At 35.6% G+C, this 26,367-nt stretch overlaps 3 protein-coding genes across 5 annotated transcripts; all 3 read left to right on the top strand.

Moving 5' to 3' along the window:
• On the top strand, positions 6,135-11,354 carry LOC109712989 (probable glutathione S-transferase parA). The gene is made up of 2 exons (XM_020236892.1): positions 6,135-6,550; positions 10,729-11,354. Exons 1-2 carry the CDS (start codon positions 6,242-6,244, stop codon positions 11,071-11,073), a joined length of 654 nt encoding a protein of 217 aa, XP_020092481.1. The 5' UTR covers positions 6,135-6,241; the 3' UTR covers positions 11,074-11,354.
• Positions 14,638-19,704, top strand: LOC109712988 (ornithine aminotransferase, mitochondrial). Of its 2 annotated transcripts, none has more exons than XM_020236890.1 (10): positions 14,638-14,889; positions 15,994-16,102; positions 16,248-16,478; positions 16,809-16,968; positions 17,049-17,104; positions 17,542-17,694; positions 17,929-18,026; positions 18,229-18,309; positions 18,451-18,684; positions 19,337-19,704. In XM_020236890.1, the coding sequence occupies exons 1-10, from the start codon at positions 14,747-14,749 to the stop codon at positions 19,497-19,499; spliced, it is 1,428 nt and encodes a 475-aa protein (XP_020092479.1). In that variant the 5' UTR covers positions 14,638-14,746; the 3' UTR covers positions 19,500-19,704. The 2 variants fall into 2 exon arrangements, with proteins under 2 accessions (XP_020092479.1, XP_020092480.1); XM_020236891.1 differs by lacking the exon at positions 14,638-14,889 and adding an exon at positions 15,745-15,859.
• Positions 20,626-25,118, top strand: LOC109712917 (F-box protein At5g46170-like). 2 transcript variants are annotated; one of them, XR_002216996.1, is made up of 3 exons: positions 20,626-22,308; positions 24,188-24,370; positions 24,907-25,118. XR_002216996.1 is itself a non-coding variant. In XM_020236723.1 (2 exons), exon 1 carries the CDS (start codon positions 20,999-21,001, stop codon positions 22,268-22,270), a length of 1,272 nt encoding a protein of 423 aa, XP_020092312.1. In that variant the 5' UTR covers positions 20,626-20,998; the 3' UTR covers positions 22,271-22,308; positions 24,188-24,719. The 2 variants fall into 2 exon arrangements, 1 of the variants encoding a protein (XP_020092312.1); XM_020236723.1 differs by lacking the exon at positions 24,907-25,118 and having other exon boundaries at positions 24,188-24,719.

The raw sequence follows: 26,367 nt of genomic DNA, 5'->3' as shown, positions 1-26,367 counted from the left end.
ACGCCTTGTGTATACTTGCGTTGTGGTGTACACGGCGGGTCTGTGCACGCAACCGGATATGCTTCTGCTGGTACCCGGGCGTGACAGATTATAGTGGTATCAGAGCCTAGGGTTGAGTCTTAGTGGACTTAGTAAACCTTAGGCCAGTTGGACGATCAGGATTAGGAACGTGAGGGACGGGGTCTTTTGCGACTATGTTGAGCGAAAGTATTATGATTGGGTTATACTTATAACTCCAAAATTGTTGGAGTTCGATTGAAATGAATAACCTCTATGTCCTTCCAAAATCACGTTGGCGGCCGACAACGTGATATTGGGGAATAGTGGGCGGTCATTTCATTACTTTCGCATGATTGGGATTTTACAATTTTGAGTGGGGCTACGATAGCATGGGTTGTTTTAACCTGTGCCTATTTTGTTTGTTGCAGCTTGCAATGTCAAAGATGCACCCTACGGCGACTGAGACATCCGACCCAGAAAGACGTGCACCTGCTGAATTTAGCAAGGTTCGGGAATTAAAAGAGCAGCTGGCTTGTCACACCCCGAGCCCGCCTCTTTGGTCGGATTCGGGCACGCCAACAGACCGCCGAACGGACAGGGTTTCCCCTGCACGCGGACAGAGTCTCCCCTGTACGTTCAAGGCGTCGCAATCAATACAATTACAAGAGGTTCCAAACAGGNAGAGAGAGAGAGAGAGAGAGAGAGAGAGAGAGGGAGAGAGAGAATTAGGCTACTATACTATCTATAGTACTGGAGCTCCGGTACTATAGTCTTATTTTTAATTTTAGGGTGTTCAAATTAACGATCAATACCGTTAAATATGATTTAGGGTATATGAAGTTCTTAGGAATAAAATTTTATTTTTTTTTCGACATCGTTTACTTAGTAATAAATTATATCAAAATGAACAGTGAAAATTGAATAATTTTTAAAATTTGAGTATAGAGCTTTTAAATTCAAGATCAAGAATATTAACCTTAATCTAGATAGTTTAAAATATTTTCTATCAAAATTTGAAGAAATTTAGATTCTTACACACCGTTAAACTCCAAACTCATCATAGTAGTCATTGATAAAGTAAACTATGTCAAAAAAATATAAATTTTATTTCTAAAAATTTTTAAATACCCTAAATCAGTTTTAACGGTGTGGATCGTTGATTTGAATACCCTAAGATCGAAAACGGGACAATAGTACCGAAGCTCCGATACTATAGATAGTATAGGAGACTAGCTCTATATATATATATATGAATTTAAAATCTCATTCTTAAAAACTTACAAATTTTAAAACACACGATCATTTGTGTGGACATTATAGTTCGCAGTTTGTAATGCTAAGCGTGCAATAAATGCGAGCTCTAAATTTTGCTCACCAATTTGAACTGTGGTACATCCCAGGAAAATGATTGAATCACAAATGTCACAATCATCATCTATGATACTGCACACACAAAATCATAAACACCACAAAATGTGTCGACTACTCTCGATCGCATCCCTTGATAACATAGTGATGTGATTTGCATTAACTCATAGTCTCTTATAGCCATCTATCTAATTAAGATCTCACCCAAAAAACAAGTTCCAAACAGCTGTTGTTATTATTATTCGCACGCTTAAAACCAAAACCAAAAAAACTACAATGATTAATTCCTTGTTTAATCGTACGTACGAACACAACATATTCCACATCCTTCCTTTGTCGCATTCTTAATTCCACCATACCGGATCCATCAACTCATTGTTTATTTTGATGTTTAAATCATGCATGTGTCTGTATGTACGCTGAATACAAATATTAAAACTATTATTTTTTAATTAATTAAAAAGAATGTTTATTTATTTACAGGACCAGCCGAGACATGACGGGAAGCACAACCCAACTGGGCTTTGGAGCTGGACTAAAGTCCTATCTAAACCCACTAGGGCCCACGAACATTTTTTTCACCCGCTAACGAGAGGCTAGGGCCCGACTAATGTTGGTCCATCATGTAGGCCCAAAACAATTTGGGCCTTCTCGGTCGTCAAATGTAATTGGTTAAGAATGGACCGTCGAGGGCAAGCTCGCGAACTCAAAACACGTGCTAAGCGCTATTATCACGTTCGTTCATCGATCGGTTTTATCTGCGTTGCGTGCTAGATGCTACTAGTATATGACACGAATTAAGCCTTAGTTGAAGTTGAGGAGCTTATAGGGGTGTAAAACGGGCCGGGCAACCGGTGGGCCACACGGCCCGACACGACTGCTGGCCGTGCTGTGGCCCGGCACGGCTACTATAGCATCCGTGTCGGACCGGGCCGGTCGACTCTTCGGACCATACTGGGCCGCTTTTTTGAGGCCCGACAGTCCGGCACGGCACAGCCCGGAACCCCAGACCCAAGGCAAGTGGCCTTAGGTCTGGGGTAAGTGGCCTTGGGTCTGGGGTCTGATCTCAAACTCTTCTCTCCAGAAGATCTCTTCCCAAGGTCTGCTAGCGTGTTTTTGGGTCCAATGGACCAAAAAATGATTTCAATTTTTTTTTCAAAAAAATACAATATATATAAATTAAATATTTTAATCAAAATATCAATTTAAATAATTATAATTTTTTGTTTATATTTTTAGATTATATATATTTTTTTAAAAAAAATTTAAAAAAGAAGCCGACCCAAAGCACGGCCTGGCTCGGCACGGTCTGTGCCTTCCGGGCCAAGGGGTTGTGCTGGGCCGGAGGCGAGGGAGCTCTGGCCCAGCACGGCACAGCCCAGCCTGAATTTGATGTTAGGCCGGGCCGGGCCGAGCCAGTCACTAGCCCGTTTCAGTTAGAAAAATGTGAGTCTTGCCGACCCGGCGGGGCCCACATTACACCTCTAGGAGCACAGAGAAAAGCAATTTATTAAGAGTATTCGTATTAGTCCTACCGTCCATTATAAAACCATCGAGAAAGTTCGATAAACAGTTATGATTTTAAATTCTTCAGAATATTTTTTAAAAATAATAAATTCCAAATATAGCTTATATCTAGATCGCTTATAATATTGGTTGATGGCTCTGGTCAAATTTAATTTTCAAGCGAACTATAATTACATTAATCCAAACTTTCTCTAAAGAGCTGTTTGGTATGATACTCAAATTTCATCACTTTCGGTGTTTGTTTTATTATAAGTTAAAAAAATAAAGTAACTCAAGTTATATTAAACATCCACTTCACCTATTTTTAACTTCCCTCTTTAAAGTACCAAACTTAAATTCCACCACACTCAATTTTTTTTTTTTTTACAATGTATTAAGCTTACTTCCAAATAATAATGAGGAATTTAGTTATTTAATGTGTTGGCTTTTATAGGAGTAAGTTTACTACTATATTTATGAGGTAACGAATAATGAAACTAAAAAAATTAATTTTACCATCATCGAATTATACCAAAACAAACAAAAAATATGATTAAATTCAACTTTCTGATTATACGGGTTATATCAAAATAAATAATAAAAAAATAATTATACTTCAAAAAAATTGAAACACTACTATACTTGAATTATGTTGAATTTAAAGATTCGTCAATCCGGCGCAAAAAGTCCTGTACTAGCGATCAGAGTTCTTGTCTTATTCAATATATTTAGATTAATTTTAGAACAAAATATAAACATTTTAGACATAGTCAAAAGGCAACTAATTAGCCCAAGTAACATAATTATTTCAGCTAATAAAAGATATCTTATTCTACACATTTTTGGATTTTTTATTTGACCCATCGACTCTCCCCCTAGTGACCTCATGTTTTAAAAAATAAATAGTTTTATTTTTTTAAAATTTAGAAATTATATTTTGTGATTTAGATTTTAGTTTACGTACATGCATTATTATTGATTTGAATTTATTAGGATTTATTTGTTGTTTTACGTGGACGATTCTTTTGGTTAGACGTTCCCTTTCGTCCATTAATTTTTGTGATCCTTTTGATTAGGTGATAACTAATCTTTTAGTCAAATGTATTAACTAATCACTGGATTACGTGTCCATTAGTTTCTCATAACCATTTGCTTAGTGTTTGCTTGCTTTATTAATTAATTATCTTTGGTAAAACTTAGGATCCTATCTTGGTGAACAAGAAAAATTAGCACTATCCTAATCCTGCGTTGGAATTATCGATCAATTTTTTTAAAAATATATTTTTTTTCTTATAATAACCGATAACGACTTAAACGGCTGAGATCATTTTTTTCGAAAACATGATCGAACGATCGGACGGCTATAAATAGATCAGCCAACGCAATTTCCGGTAACCAGCTCTCCGGAGCAACGTACGGCCACGATTTGCTCACCGTGCAAAGATATCGCCGCCCTTGACTAAATCAACGGTCAAATGCGGGGCCCACCTCGAGGGTGTGCTGACGCAAGCAGTGACCCCGGTAATGGAACTCTCCAGAACCAGAACCAGAGGGGGGATGGTAAAATTGCATCGAGGCCCCTCAACTATTGATATTTGGGAAACGGGCTATTATTATTTTTCCTTTACTTGCTAGTAATTATGTCTTTTAATTATTTTAAATTATGCTAGTTTGGTTGGATTTAACTGTTAAACTCCAAATTTTATTTCTAACTAATGACTAATTGAATAATAAGTTTTTTTTTTTTACCTAATTAAGGAGACAAAAATATGCATTGAATTTTTTGCTCATATATACTACTCTTATGAAAATTATAAATTTATTCGCAAATATACATGTATAAAGCTTTTACGCTAATAGCTAATTAAAAATCTTCGCCTCAAAGTTAGTAAATCAACATATTAACAATGTACAACACATTTTTATGAAAACAAATTAAGGAAAATATTCTTTAACAGTATAAAATTTGATTACTGCAACAATTTTCTAGTATGATAACTCTTACTTATTAATTACTGATACATCTTACATGCACATTTTTTCAAAATGCTTTATAAATTTGTATACATTGATCATAGCTCATAAACACAATATCTTAATGAGCAATGTTTTCTGCCAATCCAAAAGTTAGTGAAAATTTTATTCTCGCCCATTTCAAGTACTCTGTAATACTAAAAATTTTAAAAAATTGTCTAAACTCTCTGAACACTATATAGAACTAAATTAAAATTCTACTAATAATACCAAGTTATTAATGTTTTATTAGATTTTTTAGTCCTTAAATAAAATGGTGTGCAATTAGGATGATAGTAATTGCTTCAGATTTAGTAGATGATTGGTGAAATAATAGATCAAAAGAATAAAAATAATCAAAAGAATAAATTTGACTGTAAAAAATTTGATAGCACCATATGTTTGATGCTATCAAAATTATTCATATATTTTTAGCTTTTGAACAGAAGCAGGAGGAGAAGTATATTTTATATTTCAAACAAATAAATTACATGGATCCATTTTATATTAAAGCATAGCTGAGGATTCTCCAAGCATTTTCTCACCCAAAAACAAAAATATTTATCATACATTCAAAAAAGAAACAAAAATAATTATTATACATTCAAAAAAGAGTGATGATCTTACACGCACTCTCTATTTTAAGGCTGATAAAATTTTCAATAATTCTTAATTCAAAAAAAAATCTGAATAGAAAATTAATAATTTTGTAACGGAGGTCGTGAAAAATATACTCACCGCTTTTGAGTGTACCGATAGCATTACTTAAAAAAATAAAAAAAAAACTTCAAAAAATCTAATGTGATTTCGTATTTTTTTTTATTTTAATATTCTGTGATTTAAAGATTATCAAGTTAATATTTTGTGGTTTCGCACTTTCTTACTTTAATACTCTGTAGTTTTATTTTTATATCAAGTTAGTATTCTGTGGTTTTATTTTTGTATCAAGTTAGTACCATATAATTTAAGGTGTATCAAGTTAGTATCCAATGGTTTCGCACTTTCTCACTTATGTATCATGTGGTTTAAAAAATATAAGGTACTAATTTGATACAAAAATAAAATTATAATGTACTAACTTGATACACTTTAAATCACAAAATACTAAAGTGAGAAAAAATAAAACCATAGTGTGAGTATTCGAAGTTTCCGATAAAAATAATAATAATAATAATAACACCCCAACCAACCACCTCCACGATCTATAAATTCCCTCCCACCTCTCGAAGCAGAAGCAGAAGCAGCAGCAGCAGCCGCAGCAGGAGCAGCAGTAGAATTAATTAATTAATTAATTAATTAATTTAAGAAGAGGAGGAAGAGGTGGGTAGTAGGAAGTAGGAGGAAATAGGAGGAAATGGGGGTGAAGCTGCTGGACGCGTGGGTGAGCCCGTTCGGGCAGCGGGTGCGGATAGCGCTGGCGGAGAAGGGGGTGGAGTACGAGTACGTGGAGGAGAACCTGGCGGAGAAGAGCCGGCTGCTGCTCGAGTCCAACCCGGTCCACAAGAAGATCCCCGTCCTCATCCACGACGGCAACCCCGTCTGCGAGTCGCTCATCATCGTCGAATACATCGACGACGTCTGGGACAAGAAGCCCCACCTCCTCCCCGCCCACCCCTACCTCCGCGCCCAACCCCGCTTCTGGGCCGATTTCGTCGACAAGAAGGTCATTAATTAACCACTTTTTTTTCTTTTTCTTCTTTTTCTTTTTCTTTTTCTTTTTTACACCTTTTTTTGCTTTTCGTCAGTCAGCACTACTACCACCACCGTTATCTCCTTTGTTCTTTTTTTACTTACTTACTTTCTTATTTACTGGAGCACATTATGATTATTGAGATTTTTTTATTATAGTCGTAAATTTTTTGATCGTTAAATTTATTTTTTTTATTATTTTTATTTATCAGGTCGTACTATTCAACCAACCATCCATTCAACTCTAGAACCGCTGTTGTCTTAATTAGGATTATTATTATTTTAACTGTGAAGTCAAAAAAATTTATATTTATAAAAATATAATACACCTAGTGATGATGATTTTATTATTATTATTATTATTATTATTATTATTATTGTGTTTTGTTAGTTTTCTTTTATGAAAAGAATTTTTTTTAAAAAAAATACGACTTTAGAAAAGGTTTGATTAAAATTTACTCTCTCTCTCTCTCTATTATTATTTGAGATAATTACCAAGGGATAAATGAGTGCACTAGGAATGGTCTCTCTTGTTGTTGGGTCTATCTCATCAAGGGAATATTCTTTAAGGTATCATATATATATATAATATATATATTATATATATATAGAGTTGAGCTAGAATACTCTCAAAAGTACCATATGAGTGATTTTTGAGTTTTTAGCCATTGAATGAGAGATGTGAGGTTGAGTGATGGGTTGATAGATGGCGGTAGGTGGTAGTAGGTGGAATAGTGTTTGATCCAAGGACTATTAGTAATCAAGAGTAGATCAATGACTAAAACTTAAAAGTACCATTAGGTGATACTTCTAAAGCATTCTAGGCTCAATTTATAATATATATATATATATATATATATATTATATAATAAGAAAAGCCTGTGTACTAGTTATCTGGAAAATGCGACAGTGGACAATGGTCGTACCAGTTTGACATAATAAGAGCCTTAATTTTTGTTAAATAAATCTTAAAAAAAGAAGAGAATATAACAGTTAGGCGTTTGGTTGGGAAATAAGCAGGATAACGAAAGTTATCCCGCTATTTGCCGAACGGGATGAAAATTAGCGGAATATTTTATCCGGTCAAACTTTGCTATCCGGTTATTCGGGATAGCAAGAATTTGTTATTCCACCATTTTGGTGGATTAACGCTATTCTAATGCTTAATTTCAAACTTAATTAAAATTATAAATTGAATTAAAACTAAGTATATAAATTAATATATTATTATATATTATAATACATTATTTTCATTATAAAATTATTAATTATACTATTTAATACATATTATTTATATTTAATATTATATAAATTTTAATAAATTATATTTAAGTATTATAATAAATTCTTTTTATTAAATTTAAGCTAAGTAGAATTTTTTAAAAAATCTATAAATTTATTATAATAAATTATTTTTATTAATTGTTCCATTCTATTTTTATTTTAAAATTTTAAAATTAAAATTTAAAATTATAATTTATAATCTCAAATTAAAGTTTATAATTTAAATTAAAATTTAATTTGATATTTTAATTTTTGAAATTTAAAAATTGATATTTATATTTATTAAATTTAAATTTGATCTTAATTTAAATTTAAATTTAAATATAATAAGAGAATAATATGATTATTTTTATTTATAAAATTCACTATCTTCCTTATTCTATCGTACCTAACAAACGCTATTTTTTTAATTCTAAGTATAAGTTATTTTATCCAAACGCAAAATTGATCTAATCTTCGTTATACTTCAATTTATATCTATTTTTAAAATAATAATTTTTATTTATTCTCGAACCAGAACGGTCAGCTTCCACAGCCGCGTCCCGCACTCGTAGATCTGCGCGAGGTGCGTAGTTACAGATAGTTAAGGATTCTGCTTGTCAATGTACATAATTATATATATAGTAGTATAAGTCCAACTGCTACATTATCGATAGTACAAATATTTTTGTGCTATCAAGTTATTTTTAATGATGAGGCTTTCAAAACAATGATCAACTCCGGTAGACTTTATCTACAATATTGAAATCATTTGAAAATTAAATTTCATAACTTTTTAATATTATTTATCTATAAAAAAAAAAGTGGTTTAAAAATAAAAGTAAAATAAAAAATCTCATAGAAAATAATAATAAAATACTTGAATTTAAGATCAGAAAGGCTGATCTTACTTTAAATATTAAAAACAAATTCTATAAAAATTTTACCATATTTGAATTATTTTATACCGTTAAACTTACAAACATACCACATCGACCATTAAAATTGTCAATTTTGAGATCTTTTGATCACTAGCCAAAATATATCGAATTATAAAATTTAATTTGTAAATACTTTCAATAGTGTAGATCATCAAATCGCTATTTTTGGCTTAGGTTTTTTTTTTTATTCGTGTTACTGCTCTGCTCGAACAAGGCATAGTTTTTTGAAATTTTGGTTTGTAAATTAAGTTATACGCTTAATTTAAATCAAATTCTTTAATTGGTTTTAAATAACGGTAGCATTTGAGTTTACTGATGCTAATTTTCAAAATATCATATGCGCATTTCGAAGGGTACTTATTTTTTTTCCTTTGAGGCAACTGCAAAATATCAATGCGTCACGTGGGGACCAGGAATTTATTCTCCTATTGAATGGGCTCCGGAGCATCATCTTGGACCACGAGAGGATGGGCCTGGATATATAGATATATATATATATATATATATATATATATAGAGAGAGAGAGAGAGAGAGTGAGGCTACTATGCTATCGGAAGCACGGAGCCTTCCGTGCTTCCAGCTCGTTTTCGATATTGCGACTTTCGAATCGTCGATCGGCTCCGTTAAACTTGATCTAGAGTATTTGAAGTACCTAGAAAATAAATTTTATTATTTTTCGATATCATTTGCCTAGTGATCGAATGGGCTCAAAATCAATAAATTGCAATGGCCGTAGTGAGCCGTTTGCAAGTTTAACGGTGTAGAAATATTCAAATCACGTGAAATTTTGATAGAAAATTTTTTATACTATATAAAACAAGATCAATATCTTTGATTTAAAATTTTAATGTCATATTATTACATTTTGTAAGATTTCTATTTTCAGCCGTTGATTTTGAGCCCCTTCGTTCACTAGGCAAATGATATCGTAAAATTATAAAATTTATTTTCTAGATACTTCAAATACTCTAGATCAAGTTTAACGGAGCCGATCGACGATTCGAAAGTCGCAATATCGAAAACGAGCTGGAAACAAGAAAGACCGCTAGCATAGTAGCCTCACTCTATATATATATATATATATATATATTTTAAAATATCAGTATCCAGGCCCATCCTCTCGTGGTCCAAGATGATGCTCCGGAGCCCATTCAATAGGAGAATAAATTCCTGGTCCCCACGTGACGCATTGATATTTTGCAGTTGCCTCAAAGGAAAAAAAATAAGTACCCTTCGAAATGCGCATATGATATTTTGAAAATTAGCATCAGTAAACTCAAATGCTACCGTTATTTAAAACCAATTAAAGAATTTGATTTAAATTAAGCGTATAACTTAATTTACAAACCAAAATTTCAAAAAACTATGCCTTGTTCGAGCAGAGCAGTAACACGAATAAAAAAAAAAACCTAAGCCAAAAATAGCGATTTGATGATCTACACTATTGAAAGTATTTACAAATTAAATTTTATAATTCGATATATTTTGGCTAGTGATCAAAAGATCTCAAAATTGACAATTTTAATGGTCGATGTGGTATGTTTGTAAGTTTAACGGTATAAAATAATTCAAATATGGTAAAATTTTTATAGAATTTGTTTTTAATATTTAAAGTAAGATCAGCCTTTCTGATCTTAAATTCAAGTATTTTATTATTATTTTCTATGAGATTTTTTATTTTACTTTTATTTTTAAACCACTTTTTTTTTTATAGATAAATAATATTAAAAAGTTATGAAATTTAATTTTCAAATGATTTCAATATTGTAGATAAAGTCTACCGGAGTTGATCATTGTTTTGAAAGCCTCATCATTAAAAATAACTTGATAGCACAAAAATATTTGTACTATCGATAATGTAGCAGTTGGACTTATACTACTATATATATAATTATGTACATTGACAAGCAGAATCCTTAACTATCTGTAACTACGCACCTCGCGCAGATCTACGAGTGCGGGACGCGGCTGTGGAAGCTGAAGGGCGAGGAGCAGGCGGAGGCGAAGAAGGAGATGATCGAGATCCTGAAGCTGCTCGCGGCGGAGCTCGGCGACAAGACGTACTTCGGCGGCGACGCCTTCGGGTTCGTGGACGTCGCCCTCGTGCCGTTCACGTCGTGGTTCTACTCGTACGAGAGGTGCGCCGGGTTCAGCGTCGAGGCGGAGTGCCCGGAGATCGTGGCGTGGGCGAAGCGGTGCATGGAGCGGGAGAGCGTCAAGAAGACGCTCTACGATCCCGAGAAGGTCTACGAGTTCGTGTGCTTCCTCAAGAAGCGCTACGGCGTGGAGTAGCTAATTAAGCAAGCTAGCTAGCCCATGCATGCATGCATGCAGAGAGTTCATGCAACGAGGGTGGGGTCATCTTGTTGTGTTTAGTGTACGTGTGCTGTGTTTTAGTCGAGTGTTTTGATCAGTTATTTGGTGCTTATTACTTTTCATACGTAGTCATCGCGTGCCAGGGATTTAGGTAACTCGGTCGTTGCCTTTTGTCCTTTTTATATGGTGTCGCTCTCCCATCAATAAAATGTGTTATGTATAAAATAAATAGTACAGAGTTGTTGTGCTTTGATTCATCTCCTTTTCTTTTTTTTTTTATGTTTCGTATGATTCGGGTTATTCTGACAAAATTACATATAATTCTGTCAAAATTATTACGTTTGAATCATACACTATGTAATTTGGTCAGTAATATAGCATCAGTAGCAATTTTTTTCAGAAATTTAAAATATCCGGATAAAATATGGTGAATTAATTTGTAATATCATATAACGCGAATCAAATACGTCCTCAAGGTTAAGGTATGCCTATTATTTTTAGGCTAGGTTACACTTACTTCTAATGCGGTATATAAAATATATAGAAGAGCTAAGTATTAGGTTGATGATCAAATTTTCTTGTTATTCTTTTGTTATGTATAGTCTTAAGCCTCCAATTTGGCATATTTATAATAAGGACGAAATCCATGAAGTGGTTACTTATCATTTTTCTTAAATTGTTCTTGAAATTTATGCTCCCTTTCTAGATTCTTTGGTACTGTTTAAATTTCAAACTTGCGACTTTGAATTAAATTCTAGGCCCCGAAAAAGCCCTTATTCTAAGTGGGCTTCTGTGTGTCCCATTTTGTTAAAAAGATTAAAACCTTTTATGGAAGTCACTATTCCAAATGGAATTACATCTATATATCCTTTGAATCGGGGATCCTAAGCGGACACGGCAGGGCCCTCCGCGATCGGTGCGAGCGGGCGCGGGCGCGATATATATAATTGTCTATCGAAACTCTTTTCGGTGCTACGTCTCTTTCTCGTGATTCATCTTCGTCTCGGTGTCAAAATTAGACGTCCACAGTAGTACTACAATTTATAGAGTTTTTATAGTGAGAACGTGAGAGATATAATAATTGGTAGATAAAAACAAATTGAACTTATTTGAATCGTCGAACATTTTGATTTAATTAGCCATCTTTCTAAAATTTTAATTTTGCTATTCAACCTGTTAATTTATTTGATTTAAATTAATTAATAATAGTCGACTCAAAATGGTCTATAGTTCAAATACGTTTGTGACGTTTTTACTTGTAATTTGGAAGGATGCAAAACTTCTTAGTTTTAATAGTTTCTTTTGGTTAGTAATATTTCCTTTTCTTTTGGTTAGTAATAAACGAGTTACAATCTAGGACCTTTTAAATCTAATAATGTCGTATTTTAATGAAATTTCTCAAACTGTTTAATTTAAACCTGCTAATATGTATTAGTTGTTACCTTTTTTTATTAATTATCTGATATGTTTTAATTTTTATTTGAATTTTTAACAGCTCGATCAGAGTGTTTGTTGTAGCTTTGATCAAAATGTGTGTCGAATTTGGAGAATTTTTTTTTTTTTTTTGGGGGTGCAAACATAGTCACGCATATCTAATAAATATATTTCAATACAAATATTAAAACTTAATGTACTCTTGTTTTGTCCTACTGCAACGAGAAAAATAAATAAATAAATAAATAAGAATTTAGAACGCAAATTACTTTGAACAGTGAAAAAAGAAAAAAACTCAAAAAGCTGCGTGTAACCTCGAAAAAAATTGGATGTAATATTTTCTCAGTAGTTTCTTAAAATACTATTAAACGATCAGTTAGAAAAAAATTTGAAAAAATTCAGAACACATTTGAACACTATAATCTTAAATTAGTCTATAAACCACACTTTTAAATTTTAAAATGTTGCCTTATTTAGGCATTGGTTGGTGATTTTTGGGATAAAGCCAATTAAAGCCTAATACGCCAAAAGGCGTGCCCTATCCTTTTGAAACTTTAAAATGTGTGCACGCACCACCACAATAGACAGGATCAGCTGCAACCTTAATCGTTCGCCTCCGAACAACCGGATTGTTTGTCAAAAGAAAAGCAGGTGAATGATCAGATAATCTTAAATTAAAACAATATAAAAATTAGATATTAGGAAAAAAAATAAATAAATAATATAAATTACTTATTAATAACACAATTTAATTACACCCCAATTTATGGTGGGACTTTTTTCTAGTTAAATCATGCGATTTCATTAAACTGTGCACAGCAGAGTGAGCACAATAAAATAATATCAATAGTGGACATTATTTCTATACATAAATAATAAAAATTAAGTAATAAAAATTTAAATTATCTCTAATTATTATATTTTGAAACTAAGTTTTAATTATTATTCAAACACTTATAATCCACGCCGTAGCACATTTACATGATTTATTTTTTCTTTTTTCTTAATAAGTCGAGTATTTATTTATAATTTTAGAGCGCATGGGAACCAATCAGATTATGCTGTGTAGGCGGATGGTGCGACTTATTACATCTCTGCTTGCAGAGGATCCGACACAGGAGGAGAGAGGAAGTAGTTTACGTGTGTAGAGTATTTGCGTGTGCGATCTCTCTGTCTCTCTCTCTCTCTACCCTACGAAAAAGGACACGAAAGGCCCAAACTCCTAAAATTATAATAAGTTGAGACGAACTAATTATTTTAGAAAAATACTTTGCATCTCTGAAAAAATTATTTTTATATAATTATTAATGTAAAAAAATTATATAATATTCATCATGAGTACGAGCATCATGAATTTAAGTGCCAGTGGCACGATATCGTGTCCGAAATTTGTTCAAGTTAAACATGAGTTAAATTTTCACTAGAGTTAAAAAAAATTAAAATATTTTTTTTTGCTCTAAACTTTATGGCAAATAAAAAATATTGGTAATTACAAAAAGGTATATTTAAAAAAAATTAAAAATTAAAAATTAAAATATTTTTTTTGCCTCTGACTTATGGACAAATAAAAAAAATCGGTGACGGTAAAAGAATATACTTGAAAGGACAAAATAGTAATTTTATACAGATAATAATTATTACTAACAGAATTTAACTTTAGAGCGCGTTTGGTTCGAATTATGTAATATTACAGAGTATTTCAATATATCCAGGTATCTTAAATTTCTAAATGAGATTACTACTGATGCTATATTAGTTTGTTTGGTTTAATACAGTAATATAATGTTAGATTGCAGTGTTTATAGTGTTACTATGTTTGGTTCTGTCTATAAAATTTAGTAATCTAGACAGTAAAATATAGTCATATTTCATAAATTTTTTTTTATGGTTACAAATATTATTTTTTTACCAAATTTAAAATAGGTTGGAATATAAAAAAATATTTTCAATAATAACCTTCTAAGAAAGGTAAATTAAAAAGTCAAAATTTTTTCAGAAATATATAAACAATTGTCCTAATAAATAAATAGCAATGTTTTAGTTTGTGAGCTATTATCATAAATAAATTACTATTATTATATAATAATTCGGACACACCCACTCTTCTTCTTCCTCTCCCTCTCTCTCTCTCTCTCTCTCTCTCTCTCTCTCGCGCGCACGCTGCGTGAAAGAGCTTCTTCCGATCGCGATTTCTCGCGGAGAAGAGAGGCTCAAAATGGCTGCTGCGGCGAGAAGCCCATTGCAGCGGCTTCTGAGGAGAGCCGTGGGCGCGAGAAGCGTGTGGACGCTCCCCGAGCGAGCCCCTCCTCTCTCCTCCGACGAGCTCATGAGGTTGGAGCACGAGCACAGCGCCCACAAGTGAGCTCTCCATTATCACCCCTCAATTCCCATGCTTACCTAGCTCCTCCAATGCCCTTTTGATGCTCTGATGCTCTGATCCAGTGGTGTTAGTGTTGGGTGTGGGAAATTGCTCAATTTTGGTCCCTTTTATGCTCTTTTGCTCTCAGCGAGGGTTTGTTATGTACGTGTGTTGTTTCCGGGACTCTGAAATGGTTTACGGATTGTGATTCTTGCGCTCTTTGCGGTATTGTTGTCCAAAAGATTAATTTTGATATAAAATTAGCTCGGAACTGTATTTATTTAACACACTTTCCTCATCTACATGATCGGTATGGAACAAACAGATTGATTTGATAGAAAACGATCCAACAATTGGGAATATTTGGTTAGTAAAATCGAATTGTGGGCTTGTGGATTGGTGTTTATTAGCCAGAAGAATCATAATGACGCTGTTATATCTGACACACTATAACTCGGGAACGATTTCATGGAAATTCATAACCATACTGGGAATCAATACTCTGTCTTGTTTTTATTTGTTTAAAATGCTCCTCTTTGCATGCTAACCTTCAAGAATGCAAGGTGAGCTTCGCAAATAATTGCTAAAAGTAGTTAATTGTGATATTAAATTAGATTCGACTTGTTAAGGTCAACTATGGTAATTCGAGGAGAGCGTTTTTAATGTGCTGAGCCACAAGTTGGTTGGTACTCTCGCCGTGTTCTCTTTGATAAGTGAACTCTCATGGTTCCAATTCTGAATTGACGGGGTTCACTGCCCATCGATTTTTTAAGCTTTGGCGTGACGGCTTAATATTTAGGCCAATCACTTGATAGTTGATACAGGGTTTTCTTAGGTTTTGGAGTTGTGGTTTGTGTGATCAAATGGATTTACTTTCAGGGTGATGGTGTGATCAAGAGTGGGAGAGTGGGATTAAGTTACTGATAAGATGGTAGTCTTGATGATAACGAGCCCAGGATTTACAGAATGGTTGGCTAAAAGCTGAAATTTTATCTAAAGTTCATTGTATTCTCTTCCATTTCTTAATATCTCACATGAAAGATTTTAGTATGAAAACAAGCCATGAAAAATTGAAAATGCTCTGAACTCGTGATTATCTGCAGTTATCATCCTATTCCCATGGTTTTTGCTCAAGCAAAAGGCACATGTATATGGGACCCAGAAGGAAAAAAGTACATTGACTTCCTATCTGCTTACTCTGCCGTGAATCAGGTACTCAAACCTTATGAAAGGAACATCAATTTGTTTCCTATGTATATTTGATGTCTTTAAACCAGCAACAGTGTTTTTCACTTTTGAGTGCTTGGTTTGAGTAACTCAAATGATGACCTTAAGATTTTTACGTATTGGTTCTTAGGGACATTGTCACCCGAAAGTTATGAAGGCTTTAGTTGAGCAGGCACAAAGATTAACTCTCAGTTCTCGAGCTTTCTACAATGACAAATTTCCTGTCTTTGCGGAGCATCTAACAAGCATGTTGGGATATGAAATGATGCTTCCAATGAATACTGGAGCTGAAGGTGTTGAAACAGCGATCAAATTGGCACGAAAATGGGGTTACGAGAAGAAAAAGATACCCAGGGATGAGGTAGGAAGTTGAGCAAGGTTTAGTATTTTTATTTCAAATTCTAAGTTTTCCCGTAATGTTAGATGATGTGTAGAATTCTCATCCTCATTGTTCATATCAATCTTAGTAAATTTTCTCTGGTAATTGGACTTTAAATTCTTCGATTCGTTTATTTCTTCATCTGAGTTACTATTTCTGTTGTATGTAACTGACTGTATTTATTTCATGTCATGTCTTAGTATACTGTAAGAAGGGTCTTGCATCTTTCGTGAATAAAAAGTAGAGCATTTGGCAATCATACTGTTTTATACTGCTGAAATGTCATATAGCTGAGAGTAAAGTATTTTGCAGGCTATAATTGTATCTTGCTGTGGTTGTTTTCATGGTCGGACCTTGGGCGTGATTTCTATGAGCTGCGACAACGATGCAACCCGTGGTTTCGGACCATTGGTTCCTGGTCATCTAAAAGTCGATTTTGGAGATATAGATGCACTCGAGAGAATCTTTAAAGGTTAGAATCTGTAATTTAAACTTTGATTCTTTTTATGTTTGTCCTGATGATAATGTTTAGTTTGATTGTTTCAATTTCAGATCATGGAGATCGAGTATGTGGATTTTTGTTTGAACCAATTCAAGGAGAGGCAGGAGTATGTGTGCTTAAGAACCCTTCGTCCATCTTTTCCATTTTTTGAGTCTTTTGCAACTGTAAATTTGAGTAATGAGATGAGCAGTGGTTTATTTTGATAGTCTTCCTTTAATACACTGGTGCTTTGCTTAACTTAGCCTAACTCCCATACATATTGGGGTTAGTTATATGAATTCACGAAAGTAATTAAGTAGGATCTAACATATTAGTCCTCTTTCTTTCACTTAATTCTTTCTTGAACCTTTTGTCTTATATCCTGGAAACGAGAGTCTTTCACTTTAATGCTTTTAAGTCACATGAAATTAAGTTGGATCTAACACTAAGTCTCTCACCGCAATCCCTGTGATGATATTCAGCTGAGATGTGAGATCCTAGTTGATCAGAGTTATGATCTTGATACATTGTTCGCTATAATGTGTTTCTTTGAACTCCACTCAGGTAGTAATCCCGCCAAATGGTTATCTGAAAGCCGTCAGGGATCTATGTTCAAGATACAACATTCTTATGATTGCTGATGAAATTCAAACAGGCATAGCCCGCACTGGAAAAATGCTTGCGTGTGATTGGGAAGACATACGGCCGGACGTGGTGGTGAGATCTTCTTAACACTTTTAATATAGTTCATTTTAGTCATATTCTAAAACTTCATTCTGAAGGGTGAATTTTTAGTTCTTCTTGAAATGAATATATTTATTTTTGGTATTTTTTTTTCTGATAATCTGTTCTGTTTACTGTGAGTTCACTTAATTGTTTTGGCTTCCGTCTGAAATCTCTGTCAATTTAATTCTATTAGCTTCTTAAATAAGCTTGTTTCACATGCACCAGATATTAGGAAAAGCTCTAGGTGCTGGTGTTATACCGGTTAGTGCTGTTCTTGCTGACAAGGATATCATGCTGTGTATCAGGCCTGGAGAGCATGGGAGGTGAATCCTTTTCTCCTAATCCCTTCAATAGTGTGATGACAAAGAAGTCATCACTGTAACTGTTTTATTTCTGCGACAATTTTCTTAGTCGTTGATAATTCAACGATCTACTGGAAAAGTGATTCCTATTATATATTGCTTTCAATATGTAATTATTTGTGACTAACATACTCTTAATTTGTATACAAATAATAATGGTCAGTACGTTTGGTGGGAATCCGTTGGCAAGTGCAGTGGCAATTGCAGCATTGAATGTAGTCAAAGAGGAAGGACTAACTGAGAGGTATTCTTCGCCTTCTTAGACTTGAGACTAACTGTTTTTTCTACGATTCAATGAACTACTGAGTGAAAATAGAAATTTCATTGTAAATTTCAACATCATCATTGTTCAGAAATACCTAACCTAATCTCATTTCTTTCACAGAGCTGCTAAGTTAGGAGAGGAATTCAGGGAGCAGTTATCAAAGATTCAAACAAAGTTCCCCCAGATAATAAAGGAAGTACGTGGACGAGGGTTGCTCAATGCAGTAGACTTGAATAGCAAAGCACTCTCTCCAGCTTCTGCTTATGATTTATGTATCAAGTTGAAGGAGAGAGGCATTCTCGCAAAACCCACACATGACACTGTAATCCGATTAGCTCCTCCTCTCTCTATCAGGTAGAAAAACTCATCCATGCTAATGTCTTTATCTAATTTGTTGGTAACTTGGTATTAGTTCTCTACTTGTGCTCTTCTTATGGTTTTTGTCCTAATCCTCTTATAGGTGGTAGACTATTAGACACTATATCTTTGTCGGTTAACAGCATTTTAAAGATTTTTTTTAATGCCTTTTTAAAGCTCTCATTCAAATGATAGCAATTCGTACGTAAACTATCAGCTAAATTGCCTTTTATGTTGTTGAAGTTTAGGTCTTTTGACTAGTCCCTAGAACATAGATTCTTGCAACTATTGGTCTACACTATATTTATATTAATATTAATCATCAAGTTTTACTGTTACCATCTGGGGAACCAAAATGAAAATTGACAATTCAACTACCAAGAGGACCAATACGGTACAAGTCCAAAGCTTTAATTATTGAAATTGTAGGTTACATTTATCACAATTCTCTGCCTGTCTGCGTGAGATAATATGAGTTGTTGATTTGTCATCTTCGTTTGAGTTCATAGCCGGTTGATGAGATACAACATTCATTGGTGTACCTACTAATTAATTTACCTGCATTGTTACTACATTACTTTAAATGTTGAGAGACTACCATTCCAGGTTAAGATTTTGTGATGGTTGATTTCTTTTTTCCCTCTTTCAGTCTTGAAGAGCTTACTGAAGCATCAAAGGCATTAAGTGATGTGCTAGAATTCGATCTGCCAAAGCTACAGAAGGAGATAACCAAATCAGAAGAACCAGCAGCGAAGCAAGTTTGCGACAGATGCGGACGAAACCTCTATGATACCTCTGATAACGATAACTAATGTTTCACGAGAAATTGTATTCTTTTTTTTCTTTTTTTTTTTATAGCATCGAAGAGATGGATGCCATGAATTCTACAAAATTTCATTGTCATTTATCATCATCAGATGAACAAATAAATTTTTTTTTTTTCTTCCTAGCAGAATGTAAGAACAATGTAAAAGATATGCAATGAATAATTATGCTCAATTCTTAACGGCGAGTTCATGGTGGTTAGCATTGATACTTGAATGACTATTCCGGTGTAGTGCTTGTTGAATTTAAATAATTATACTGAATTCGAAAATTATAGGATTGCAGCCCCAAATTAACTCTTGCACTTCAAATTTTGTTTTTTTGCTAATCAGTGTTTGCAGCAACTGTAGTTAATTTCGTTTGAGATATGTTGAAAATGGTCGACCCTTCGACTGGTTTAGCTTTTCTAATTGTCTTTCAATCTTATCCAGTAATAATCCAGTTAATTTGACCTTGATTCATCCTATGCTAATCCTATGCAACACGAAATAAAAATATCCATGGGTGGGCAAGAGCAAGACACGCTTTCTAGGTGGGTTTAAGAAGCTTATCATATTTGGATCGCTGTGGCCACCCCAGCTGTCGATAATTGATGTTCATGCACGACCAAATCTACCAAATTTGAATTTGCGTGGATTTAGTCAACCCCTGTGGTTGGAGAGACTTTTTGTGGCCCGTAGTGGATGAGGCTTTGACTATTATCTCACAACATGCGTTCCCGTTAATTAATGCATGTTTACGCCAATAAATAAATAAGCGATCTAATAAAAAATAATCTGAATCACGGTAAATACCCACAAATGTTATATTTGCTATGCATTTTTCCTGACTTTTTCTATAATAATTAAATTGTATATATTCATAATATATGGACGAATGTTTTTTTCACAAGAAATTATTAGGCATTTCGAGTTACTTTTTAGATCCACATGTTTGCTTTATATATACTTGATGAAAAAGTAATTATGTGCCCCAGTTTTACAACAACCTACGTTACAAATGATTATTATTATACATTTTATACTTTAGATCCTAAGTCATTATTAATAAACAAATCTTATATAATTTTACTATTTGAAATTGCGTTAGTACCAAAAGAAAAAATTAGAAAAAAATACAAATAAAAACTCTAAAAAAAATAAAACGGTAGAGAGAGAAAGAGAAAGAGAAAGGAAGCGAACTTTTCTTTCTCTCACCTACGCTTCTCCCATTTTTTTAAAATCTATTTCTTTTTCGCCTTGTCGATATTTATTTAGATAATCAGAGTTAGGTTTTTAGGGTTTCTATCTCCACTATCTCGTTTCCCTCGCTTTATCTCGTCGTCTTCGTCGTCCCGGAGACCCCTCGACCCTTGCCCCCTTCTGTTCCCTAGGGCTAGGGGCGGGGTTTGATCCCATCCTCGGATCGAGGGCCATGGCCGCGTTCTAGGGTTTCTGCACCCTCGAACCGTGCAATTTTTTGGTGTAGATCGGCGGTGTAGGACGCGATGTCGTCCGTGGTGGTGGGCGGAGAAGCGCCGGATCTGGGGGGAGCGCGGCCGTGGGCGGCGGCGGAGGAGGAGGCGGATGCGGATGGGGTCGATCACTTCGATCGGCTCCCGGATCCGATCTTGTTGGTGATCTTTAACCGGATCGGCGACGTGAAGGCGCTCGGGCGCCTCTGCCTCGTCTCGCGGCGCTTCCACGGCCTCGTCCCCCTCGTCGACAACGTCCTCGTCCGCGTCGACTGCGTCATCTCCGACGACCCCTCCGCCGCGGGCGCCGCCGCGTCCTGCGGCGCCGCGAGGTCCCGCGGCGTGTTCTCCCACCTCGCACGCCTCGTCCTCGGCGGCCTCGTCAAGCCCCTCCAAGCCCTAGGTCAGATAATCGCCCCCGCCACCGCCTCCTCCTCCTCCTCCTCCTCTTCCTCCTCATCTGCCGGTCCCCGGAGGAGCTCCTCTTCCTCCTCCGCCGCCGCCGCCTCCTGCGCCTCCGCCGCGTACTCCTCCGTCGCCGCCTCCGAGGTCTCCCACCACTCGCCCTCCGAGGTCTTGAAGAACTTCAAGGAGATCCGCCGCCTCCGGATCGAGCTCCCCGCGGGAGAGCTTGGGATCGATGACGGCGTTCTCCTCAAGTGGAGGGCCGATTTCGGCTCCACACTCGACAGCTGCGTCATCCTCGCCGCATCCTCCATCTCGCCCAAATCCACAAATCCTAACCCTAACCCTACCTCCCATGACGCCTCCTGCAGCGGCAGCAGCAGCAGCGGCAGCGCCGACGACAATGGAAACATCCCCGAATCCTTCTACACCAATGGAAGCCTGAAGCTTAGGGTTGTATGGACCATCAGCTCCCTGATAGCTGCCTCCGCTCGCCATTACCTGTTGCAGCCGATAATTGCTGATCACGAGACGCTTGAAACCCTGGATCTGACGGACGCGGACGGGCAGGGGGTGCTGACGATGGACGCTTCGCAACTGCGGGAGCTGCGGGTGCGGCCGGTTTCGGTGTCGGGAACCTCACACCGAACCCTCATGCCGGCGCTCAGCATGCGGCTGTGGTATGCGCAGCACCTGGAGCTCCCTGGCGGGATGGCTCTGAAAGGGGCCACGCTTGTTGCCATTCGGCCCAGCGAGGAGCGCACCAGGGAAGGGGGAAATGGCCCTCTGGGCTCTTCGGATGGGTGCTGGGTCGCAAACGCCTTTGAGGAACCGTACAGGAGGGCGGTGAGGATGCTTATGAAACGGAGGATGTACTGCCTCGAGATGAATTCCTTCTGAGCCAAGGGAACAACATCGGACAAAATAGATCCCAAGAGGTATTTTTCCACTCTTCTTTATGAGTTCGCCAACGATAATTCATATGTATGATGTTAGCTCTTTTGGGCTTGGGTGTAAGGAAATAGTGTTCTATAAATTTTTTTTTGGATAATGCTTATCTCAGGGTGGAAGTAACTTTTTATGTTTGAGGTTAATTTATCCATTGTAGATTGTAGATGTTCATGTTTTATGGATAAAAAATAGCAGTAAGGGGCGGTATTATAATTGTATTTATGTGTTTTGGTTAAATAGGAACCACATCTAAGGGACGAAAGTAGACAAGTTAAGACAATGAGAAATAATATGATGGCCATAGGCCTAACCGGATTCATATTTGATATGGCAAGAGAGGGAGAGTAAACAAAGGACAACCATACAAGCAGTGAAGAAAGCTCTGAAGGTCCTTGGTTTGTTGCGGAATGTAGTTCTAGACAGAGTTGGATGTGGGATTTATGTGTGAGGCTGAAGCTTCTGTAATAGTGTCATTTCAGTAAAGTTGTTACAGGAACTTCAATGTAGAAAATAAGTTTGGATAGTGGATAAGGAATTGCTTATGAGGATGGAGCTTCTGCAATAGTATTAGTTGAGAAAAGTTGTTCAGTATCTCTAAATAGCTTCCTACTAAAGCCACACGCTAAGGTATCTTCTGGTTTTTGGCATCCTGTGGCTTACTTTGGTGTCCCATCATAAACTTCAAGTTACATATCTCTTTGTTGCCAAGTACTTAGCTTCTACTTCTCAAATAGAAAAGCTGCTGGAAGGTTGGCCAAATTATGCTATTATTAGGTAATAGATTAGTGAGTGCTTATGTACTAGGAGACTCGGATGGCTGAAACATACAAAAATATCGTTTGGGTGTCCCAGTTAGCCTGTTGCATTAAAAGGACTTCTGGCCAATGAGAGAGAATGTTGAAATACATAACTTGTATGTGATAGTTTTGGTCCTTTTGCATTGCTCTCTCTGTGTAGTGCTGGTTTCTCATTCTTAAACCTAGTAGGGGCGTCTTGGATTTCTCAAGTTGATTTGTAGGACCAGAATGCTGTATAATTTTGTGAGACTACCACGTCATCTGTCAGTGTTTTTAATAGCGGCTGCTATGGCCATTATAGCGGTTTTAATGAGTAAACGCTGCGCTATGATATTAAAAGCATAACATAGTGGACTGGAATCATAGCGGTCGTTCTTTCGTCTATAGCAGCCCCTATAGCGGGACAAAAAGGGGTTAATTTTGGACTTCAATTTTCTAAAGATTCGATTAGTCAGATCAGTCCTAAAATCAGTAAAATCCTTTGGAATTGTTCTAATGGAGGAAATAAAGTACTTAGTGGGTGCTGGAGAAAATATTCAATCATCTTTCTTACAAGAAACAAATGAGAAAATTAAGTTACTCGTGTGGAGAGAAAAGGAACATGGTGACAACATTAGTTTATTGGTGGCCACTAAGGATCATCGTTGCTACGAAGGATCACTATCCTAAAAAGAAACACTATTTGGAATATTAGTGTAAAGAAATTAAAAGTGTTATACTTCTATATTTAGAACTAAGATATTATTGCTATCATTTTTAAATACAAATGCAATTAGGAATATAAGCATTTAAATAATTTATTATAAATCCTGCAATGGGTTGATAATAGCCGCTATGGCGTCCTTTTTCCGTTATCTGCTTTGATACCCCTTGTATCGGCTATCCGCTACTAACAATCTTGATTTGTCACACAGTGGCTGTAAAATTTTGTTGAAGAGTTGTCACTCCTAGTGCTTCTAAGTTGGTTTTGATAATTTGTCCCTCTTGTGTATGACTTCCAAGTTAAAATTATCTTCCTTTTTCCAGCGGATACGCTATTGTGATTAACCATTTCTTTTGGAAAAATCAGGCTCATGGGATCTTTCTCAAGAGATGGGGAGTAGAAGTACAACTAGAAGGGAAGGATAACAAATATAAAAGCTGGTCTTTGTCACTCCGCCGGAGTAGCAAACTCGCTTCTCGTTCTCGTGACTGCTTCTGTTATATATTTACTGAAGAGAAGTCCTGTGTATTGCCATGTTGTCTGTGAGAGGTAATGTTCTTCAGTTCTAATAGTTCGCCTTAATCATGTTGGTTTTATTAGTGCAACCTGGGGGCAAGTCCTCGTTTTGGAAAAATCCTAAGCACCTTGGCGTGTGTATAATGTGAGAGATCAGCTGTATCATCAAAAGGAGACATAATGTTTGTATCTGGTGCAGTAGCATATGCTCATATACGGTGATCTATCTACATAGTGCTACTAACCTTTTATGGAACTCGAAACTTTTAAATCCAAATGTCCTATACTCATAATGTGACTTCAACTGTTTCTTGTACGTCTTGCGGGAGTTTCAGTTCAGAATGTATAAATCCATCTTACCTCTGTGTTAGTGCCTTGTTCATTTTCATCCGTGGTACATGATTGAGCTGTTACGTCGAAATATTTTCGCAAATTTCTGTTGTTTGGGTAATACAAGGGTCAGCTGATAAGATTGTCGATTGGATGTGCTTGAAATTTTCTCTTAATTCTTTTCGTTCGTGCAAACATAATTCACTTGTTGACTGAATGATGAATCGTCTTTTTCGAAGGCTTGGAGGTGAATTGTACAGATGTATTGAAGTGTGTGCGGAGGCAACTGCAAAGATGGACTCAGAGAAACAGTGGTTGATGCTACCGGGGAAATGAAGCATCTTTATTTATTCCTTGTTGCTGATTGACAAAAACTGGAAGAAAACAGAACAATGCTTAAAAACAAATATATAAATAAATGTGCCAGTGGCATGCTTGGTCTTGATCTTTAGCGGATAACTCTAAGGGTGCGTTTGGTTCGCGCTATTTTTTAAAGATTCCTAGTAATCCAATGGGAATAAAAAAATATGACGGTGTTTGGCTAAACGCACTAAGTAATTTAGTTGATAATATTGGATTCACTTGGGAATAAGATTCACCCCAAAATACTAATTTTATTTTTTTGAGGGAGGGTGGGTATCCTCATATTAATGGATTGGGATAATCATAATATGTTTAATCTCTTTCTTTCTTCTTACCCGCCGGCTAATTGATATTATTTTTCTTTACACTCTAATCTTATATCTCTCTCTAAACTTATTTTTCTCTCTAAAATTCAACTTTTTTTTCTCTCTCTAAACTAAGCTTTCTCTCTCTCTCTTTCTAAAATTTCAACTCTCTCACTCTCTCTAATTTCGACTATATTTTTCTTTCTATTTTTTTAATAATTAAATAAATAAATAAATAAATTGCTCTCTTTTTTGTAATATTAAATAACATGGTTAATTAATATTACCGTGCGAACCAAACACAGGAATTCCACATTCTTAGTAATAGAATGAATAGGAATAAGATTCTCGGATATCTTTTATTCCTAGTAATCTTTCATAACGCGAACCAAACGCACCCTAAGCATCATCTCTCTTGTTGGATAGTGTATTTGTATTTAATCATCTTGTGCTATATTTGTTATACTTTTTTAAGTATCATCCCATTGTTTCTATTTTATTACAACCTCACAAATACACAGTAGAAATGGCACGGAATGCTCGTGCTTCTATTATGTACGAATATGTATTTTGAGTGAGTCTGCGAGTCCGCATGTCATTTATAACATGTCGTAAATGAGAGGTTATAACAGTTGAAACATCTAAGCAATGACGTAAAACCAAGTGTCAAAACGCCAAATAAAGCCACAGATTAGTCGATCTAAGTCATCAGCCTCTAGAAGATATTGGTTAGGGTAATAAATTATCCGTGCATCTGGAGATAACATCACAGTATCAGAGCGGCCAGCGGTTGTAAAAAGATTGGTCGGAAATCTGCTGTGTCAAAACTGCTGCTTCTGAAGAGATGCCTTAACAGATAAGATATCACAAGCTTAAACTAAAGCTGTCCAAAATATTCGATATACCATACTCGACCCGGATCCTATCTGAACCCGAACCGGACTCGATAAAAAATAGATAGTATACGGGTAAAAGAAATTACCTATTAAAGTTAAATGGGTGATTTTTTTAGACCCGACCAGTACCCGTCTT

The sequence above is a fragment of the Ananas comosus genome, linkage group 7 (assembly GCF_001540865.1).
Source record: "Ananas comosus cultivar F153 linkage group 7, ASM154086v1, whole genome shotgun sequence".
NCBI classification, from domain to species: Eukaryota; Viridiplantae; Streptophyta; class Magnoliopsida; order Poales; family Bromeliaceae; genus Ananas; species Ananas comosus.
Note: the sequence above shows the minus strand (reverse complement) of the source record. Positions and strands in the feature narration are given on the sequence as shown.

What these genes read in the sequence shown, in the direction of transcription:
- LOC109712917 (XM_020236723.1), top strand. Translation starts at nt 20,999, where the DNA reads ATGTCGTCCGTGGTGGTGGGCGGAGAAGCGCCGGATCTGGGGGGAGCG.
- LOC109712989 (XM_020236892.1), top strand. Translation starts at nt 6,242, where the DNA reads ATGGGGGTGAAGCTGCTGGACGCGTGGGTGAGCCCGTTCGGGCAGCGG. An exon ending in CCGATTTCGTCGACAAGAAG is followed by an intron (nt 6,551 to 10,728) that starts GTCATTAATTAA and finishes CACCTCGCGCAG; the next exon opens with ATCTACGAGTGCGGGACGCG.
- LOC109712988 (XM_020236890.1), top strand. Translation starts at nt 14,747, where the DNA reads ATGGCTGCTGCGGCGAGAAGCCCATTGCAGCGGCTTCTGAGGAGAGCC. An exon ending in GAGGAAGGACTAACTGAGAG is followed by an intron (nt 18,310 to 18,450) that starts GTATTCTTCGCC and finishes TTTCTTTCACAG; the next exon opens with AGCTGCTAAGTTAGGAGAGG. An exon ending in GCTCCTCCTCTCTCTATCAG is followed by an intron (nt 18,685 to 19,336) that starts GTAGAAAAACTC and finishes TCCCTCTTTCAG; the next exon opens with TCTTGAAGAGCTTACTGAAG.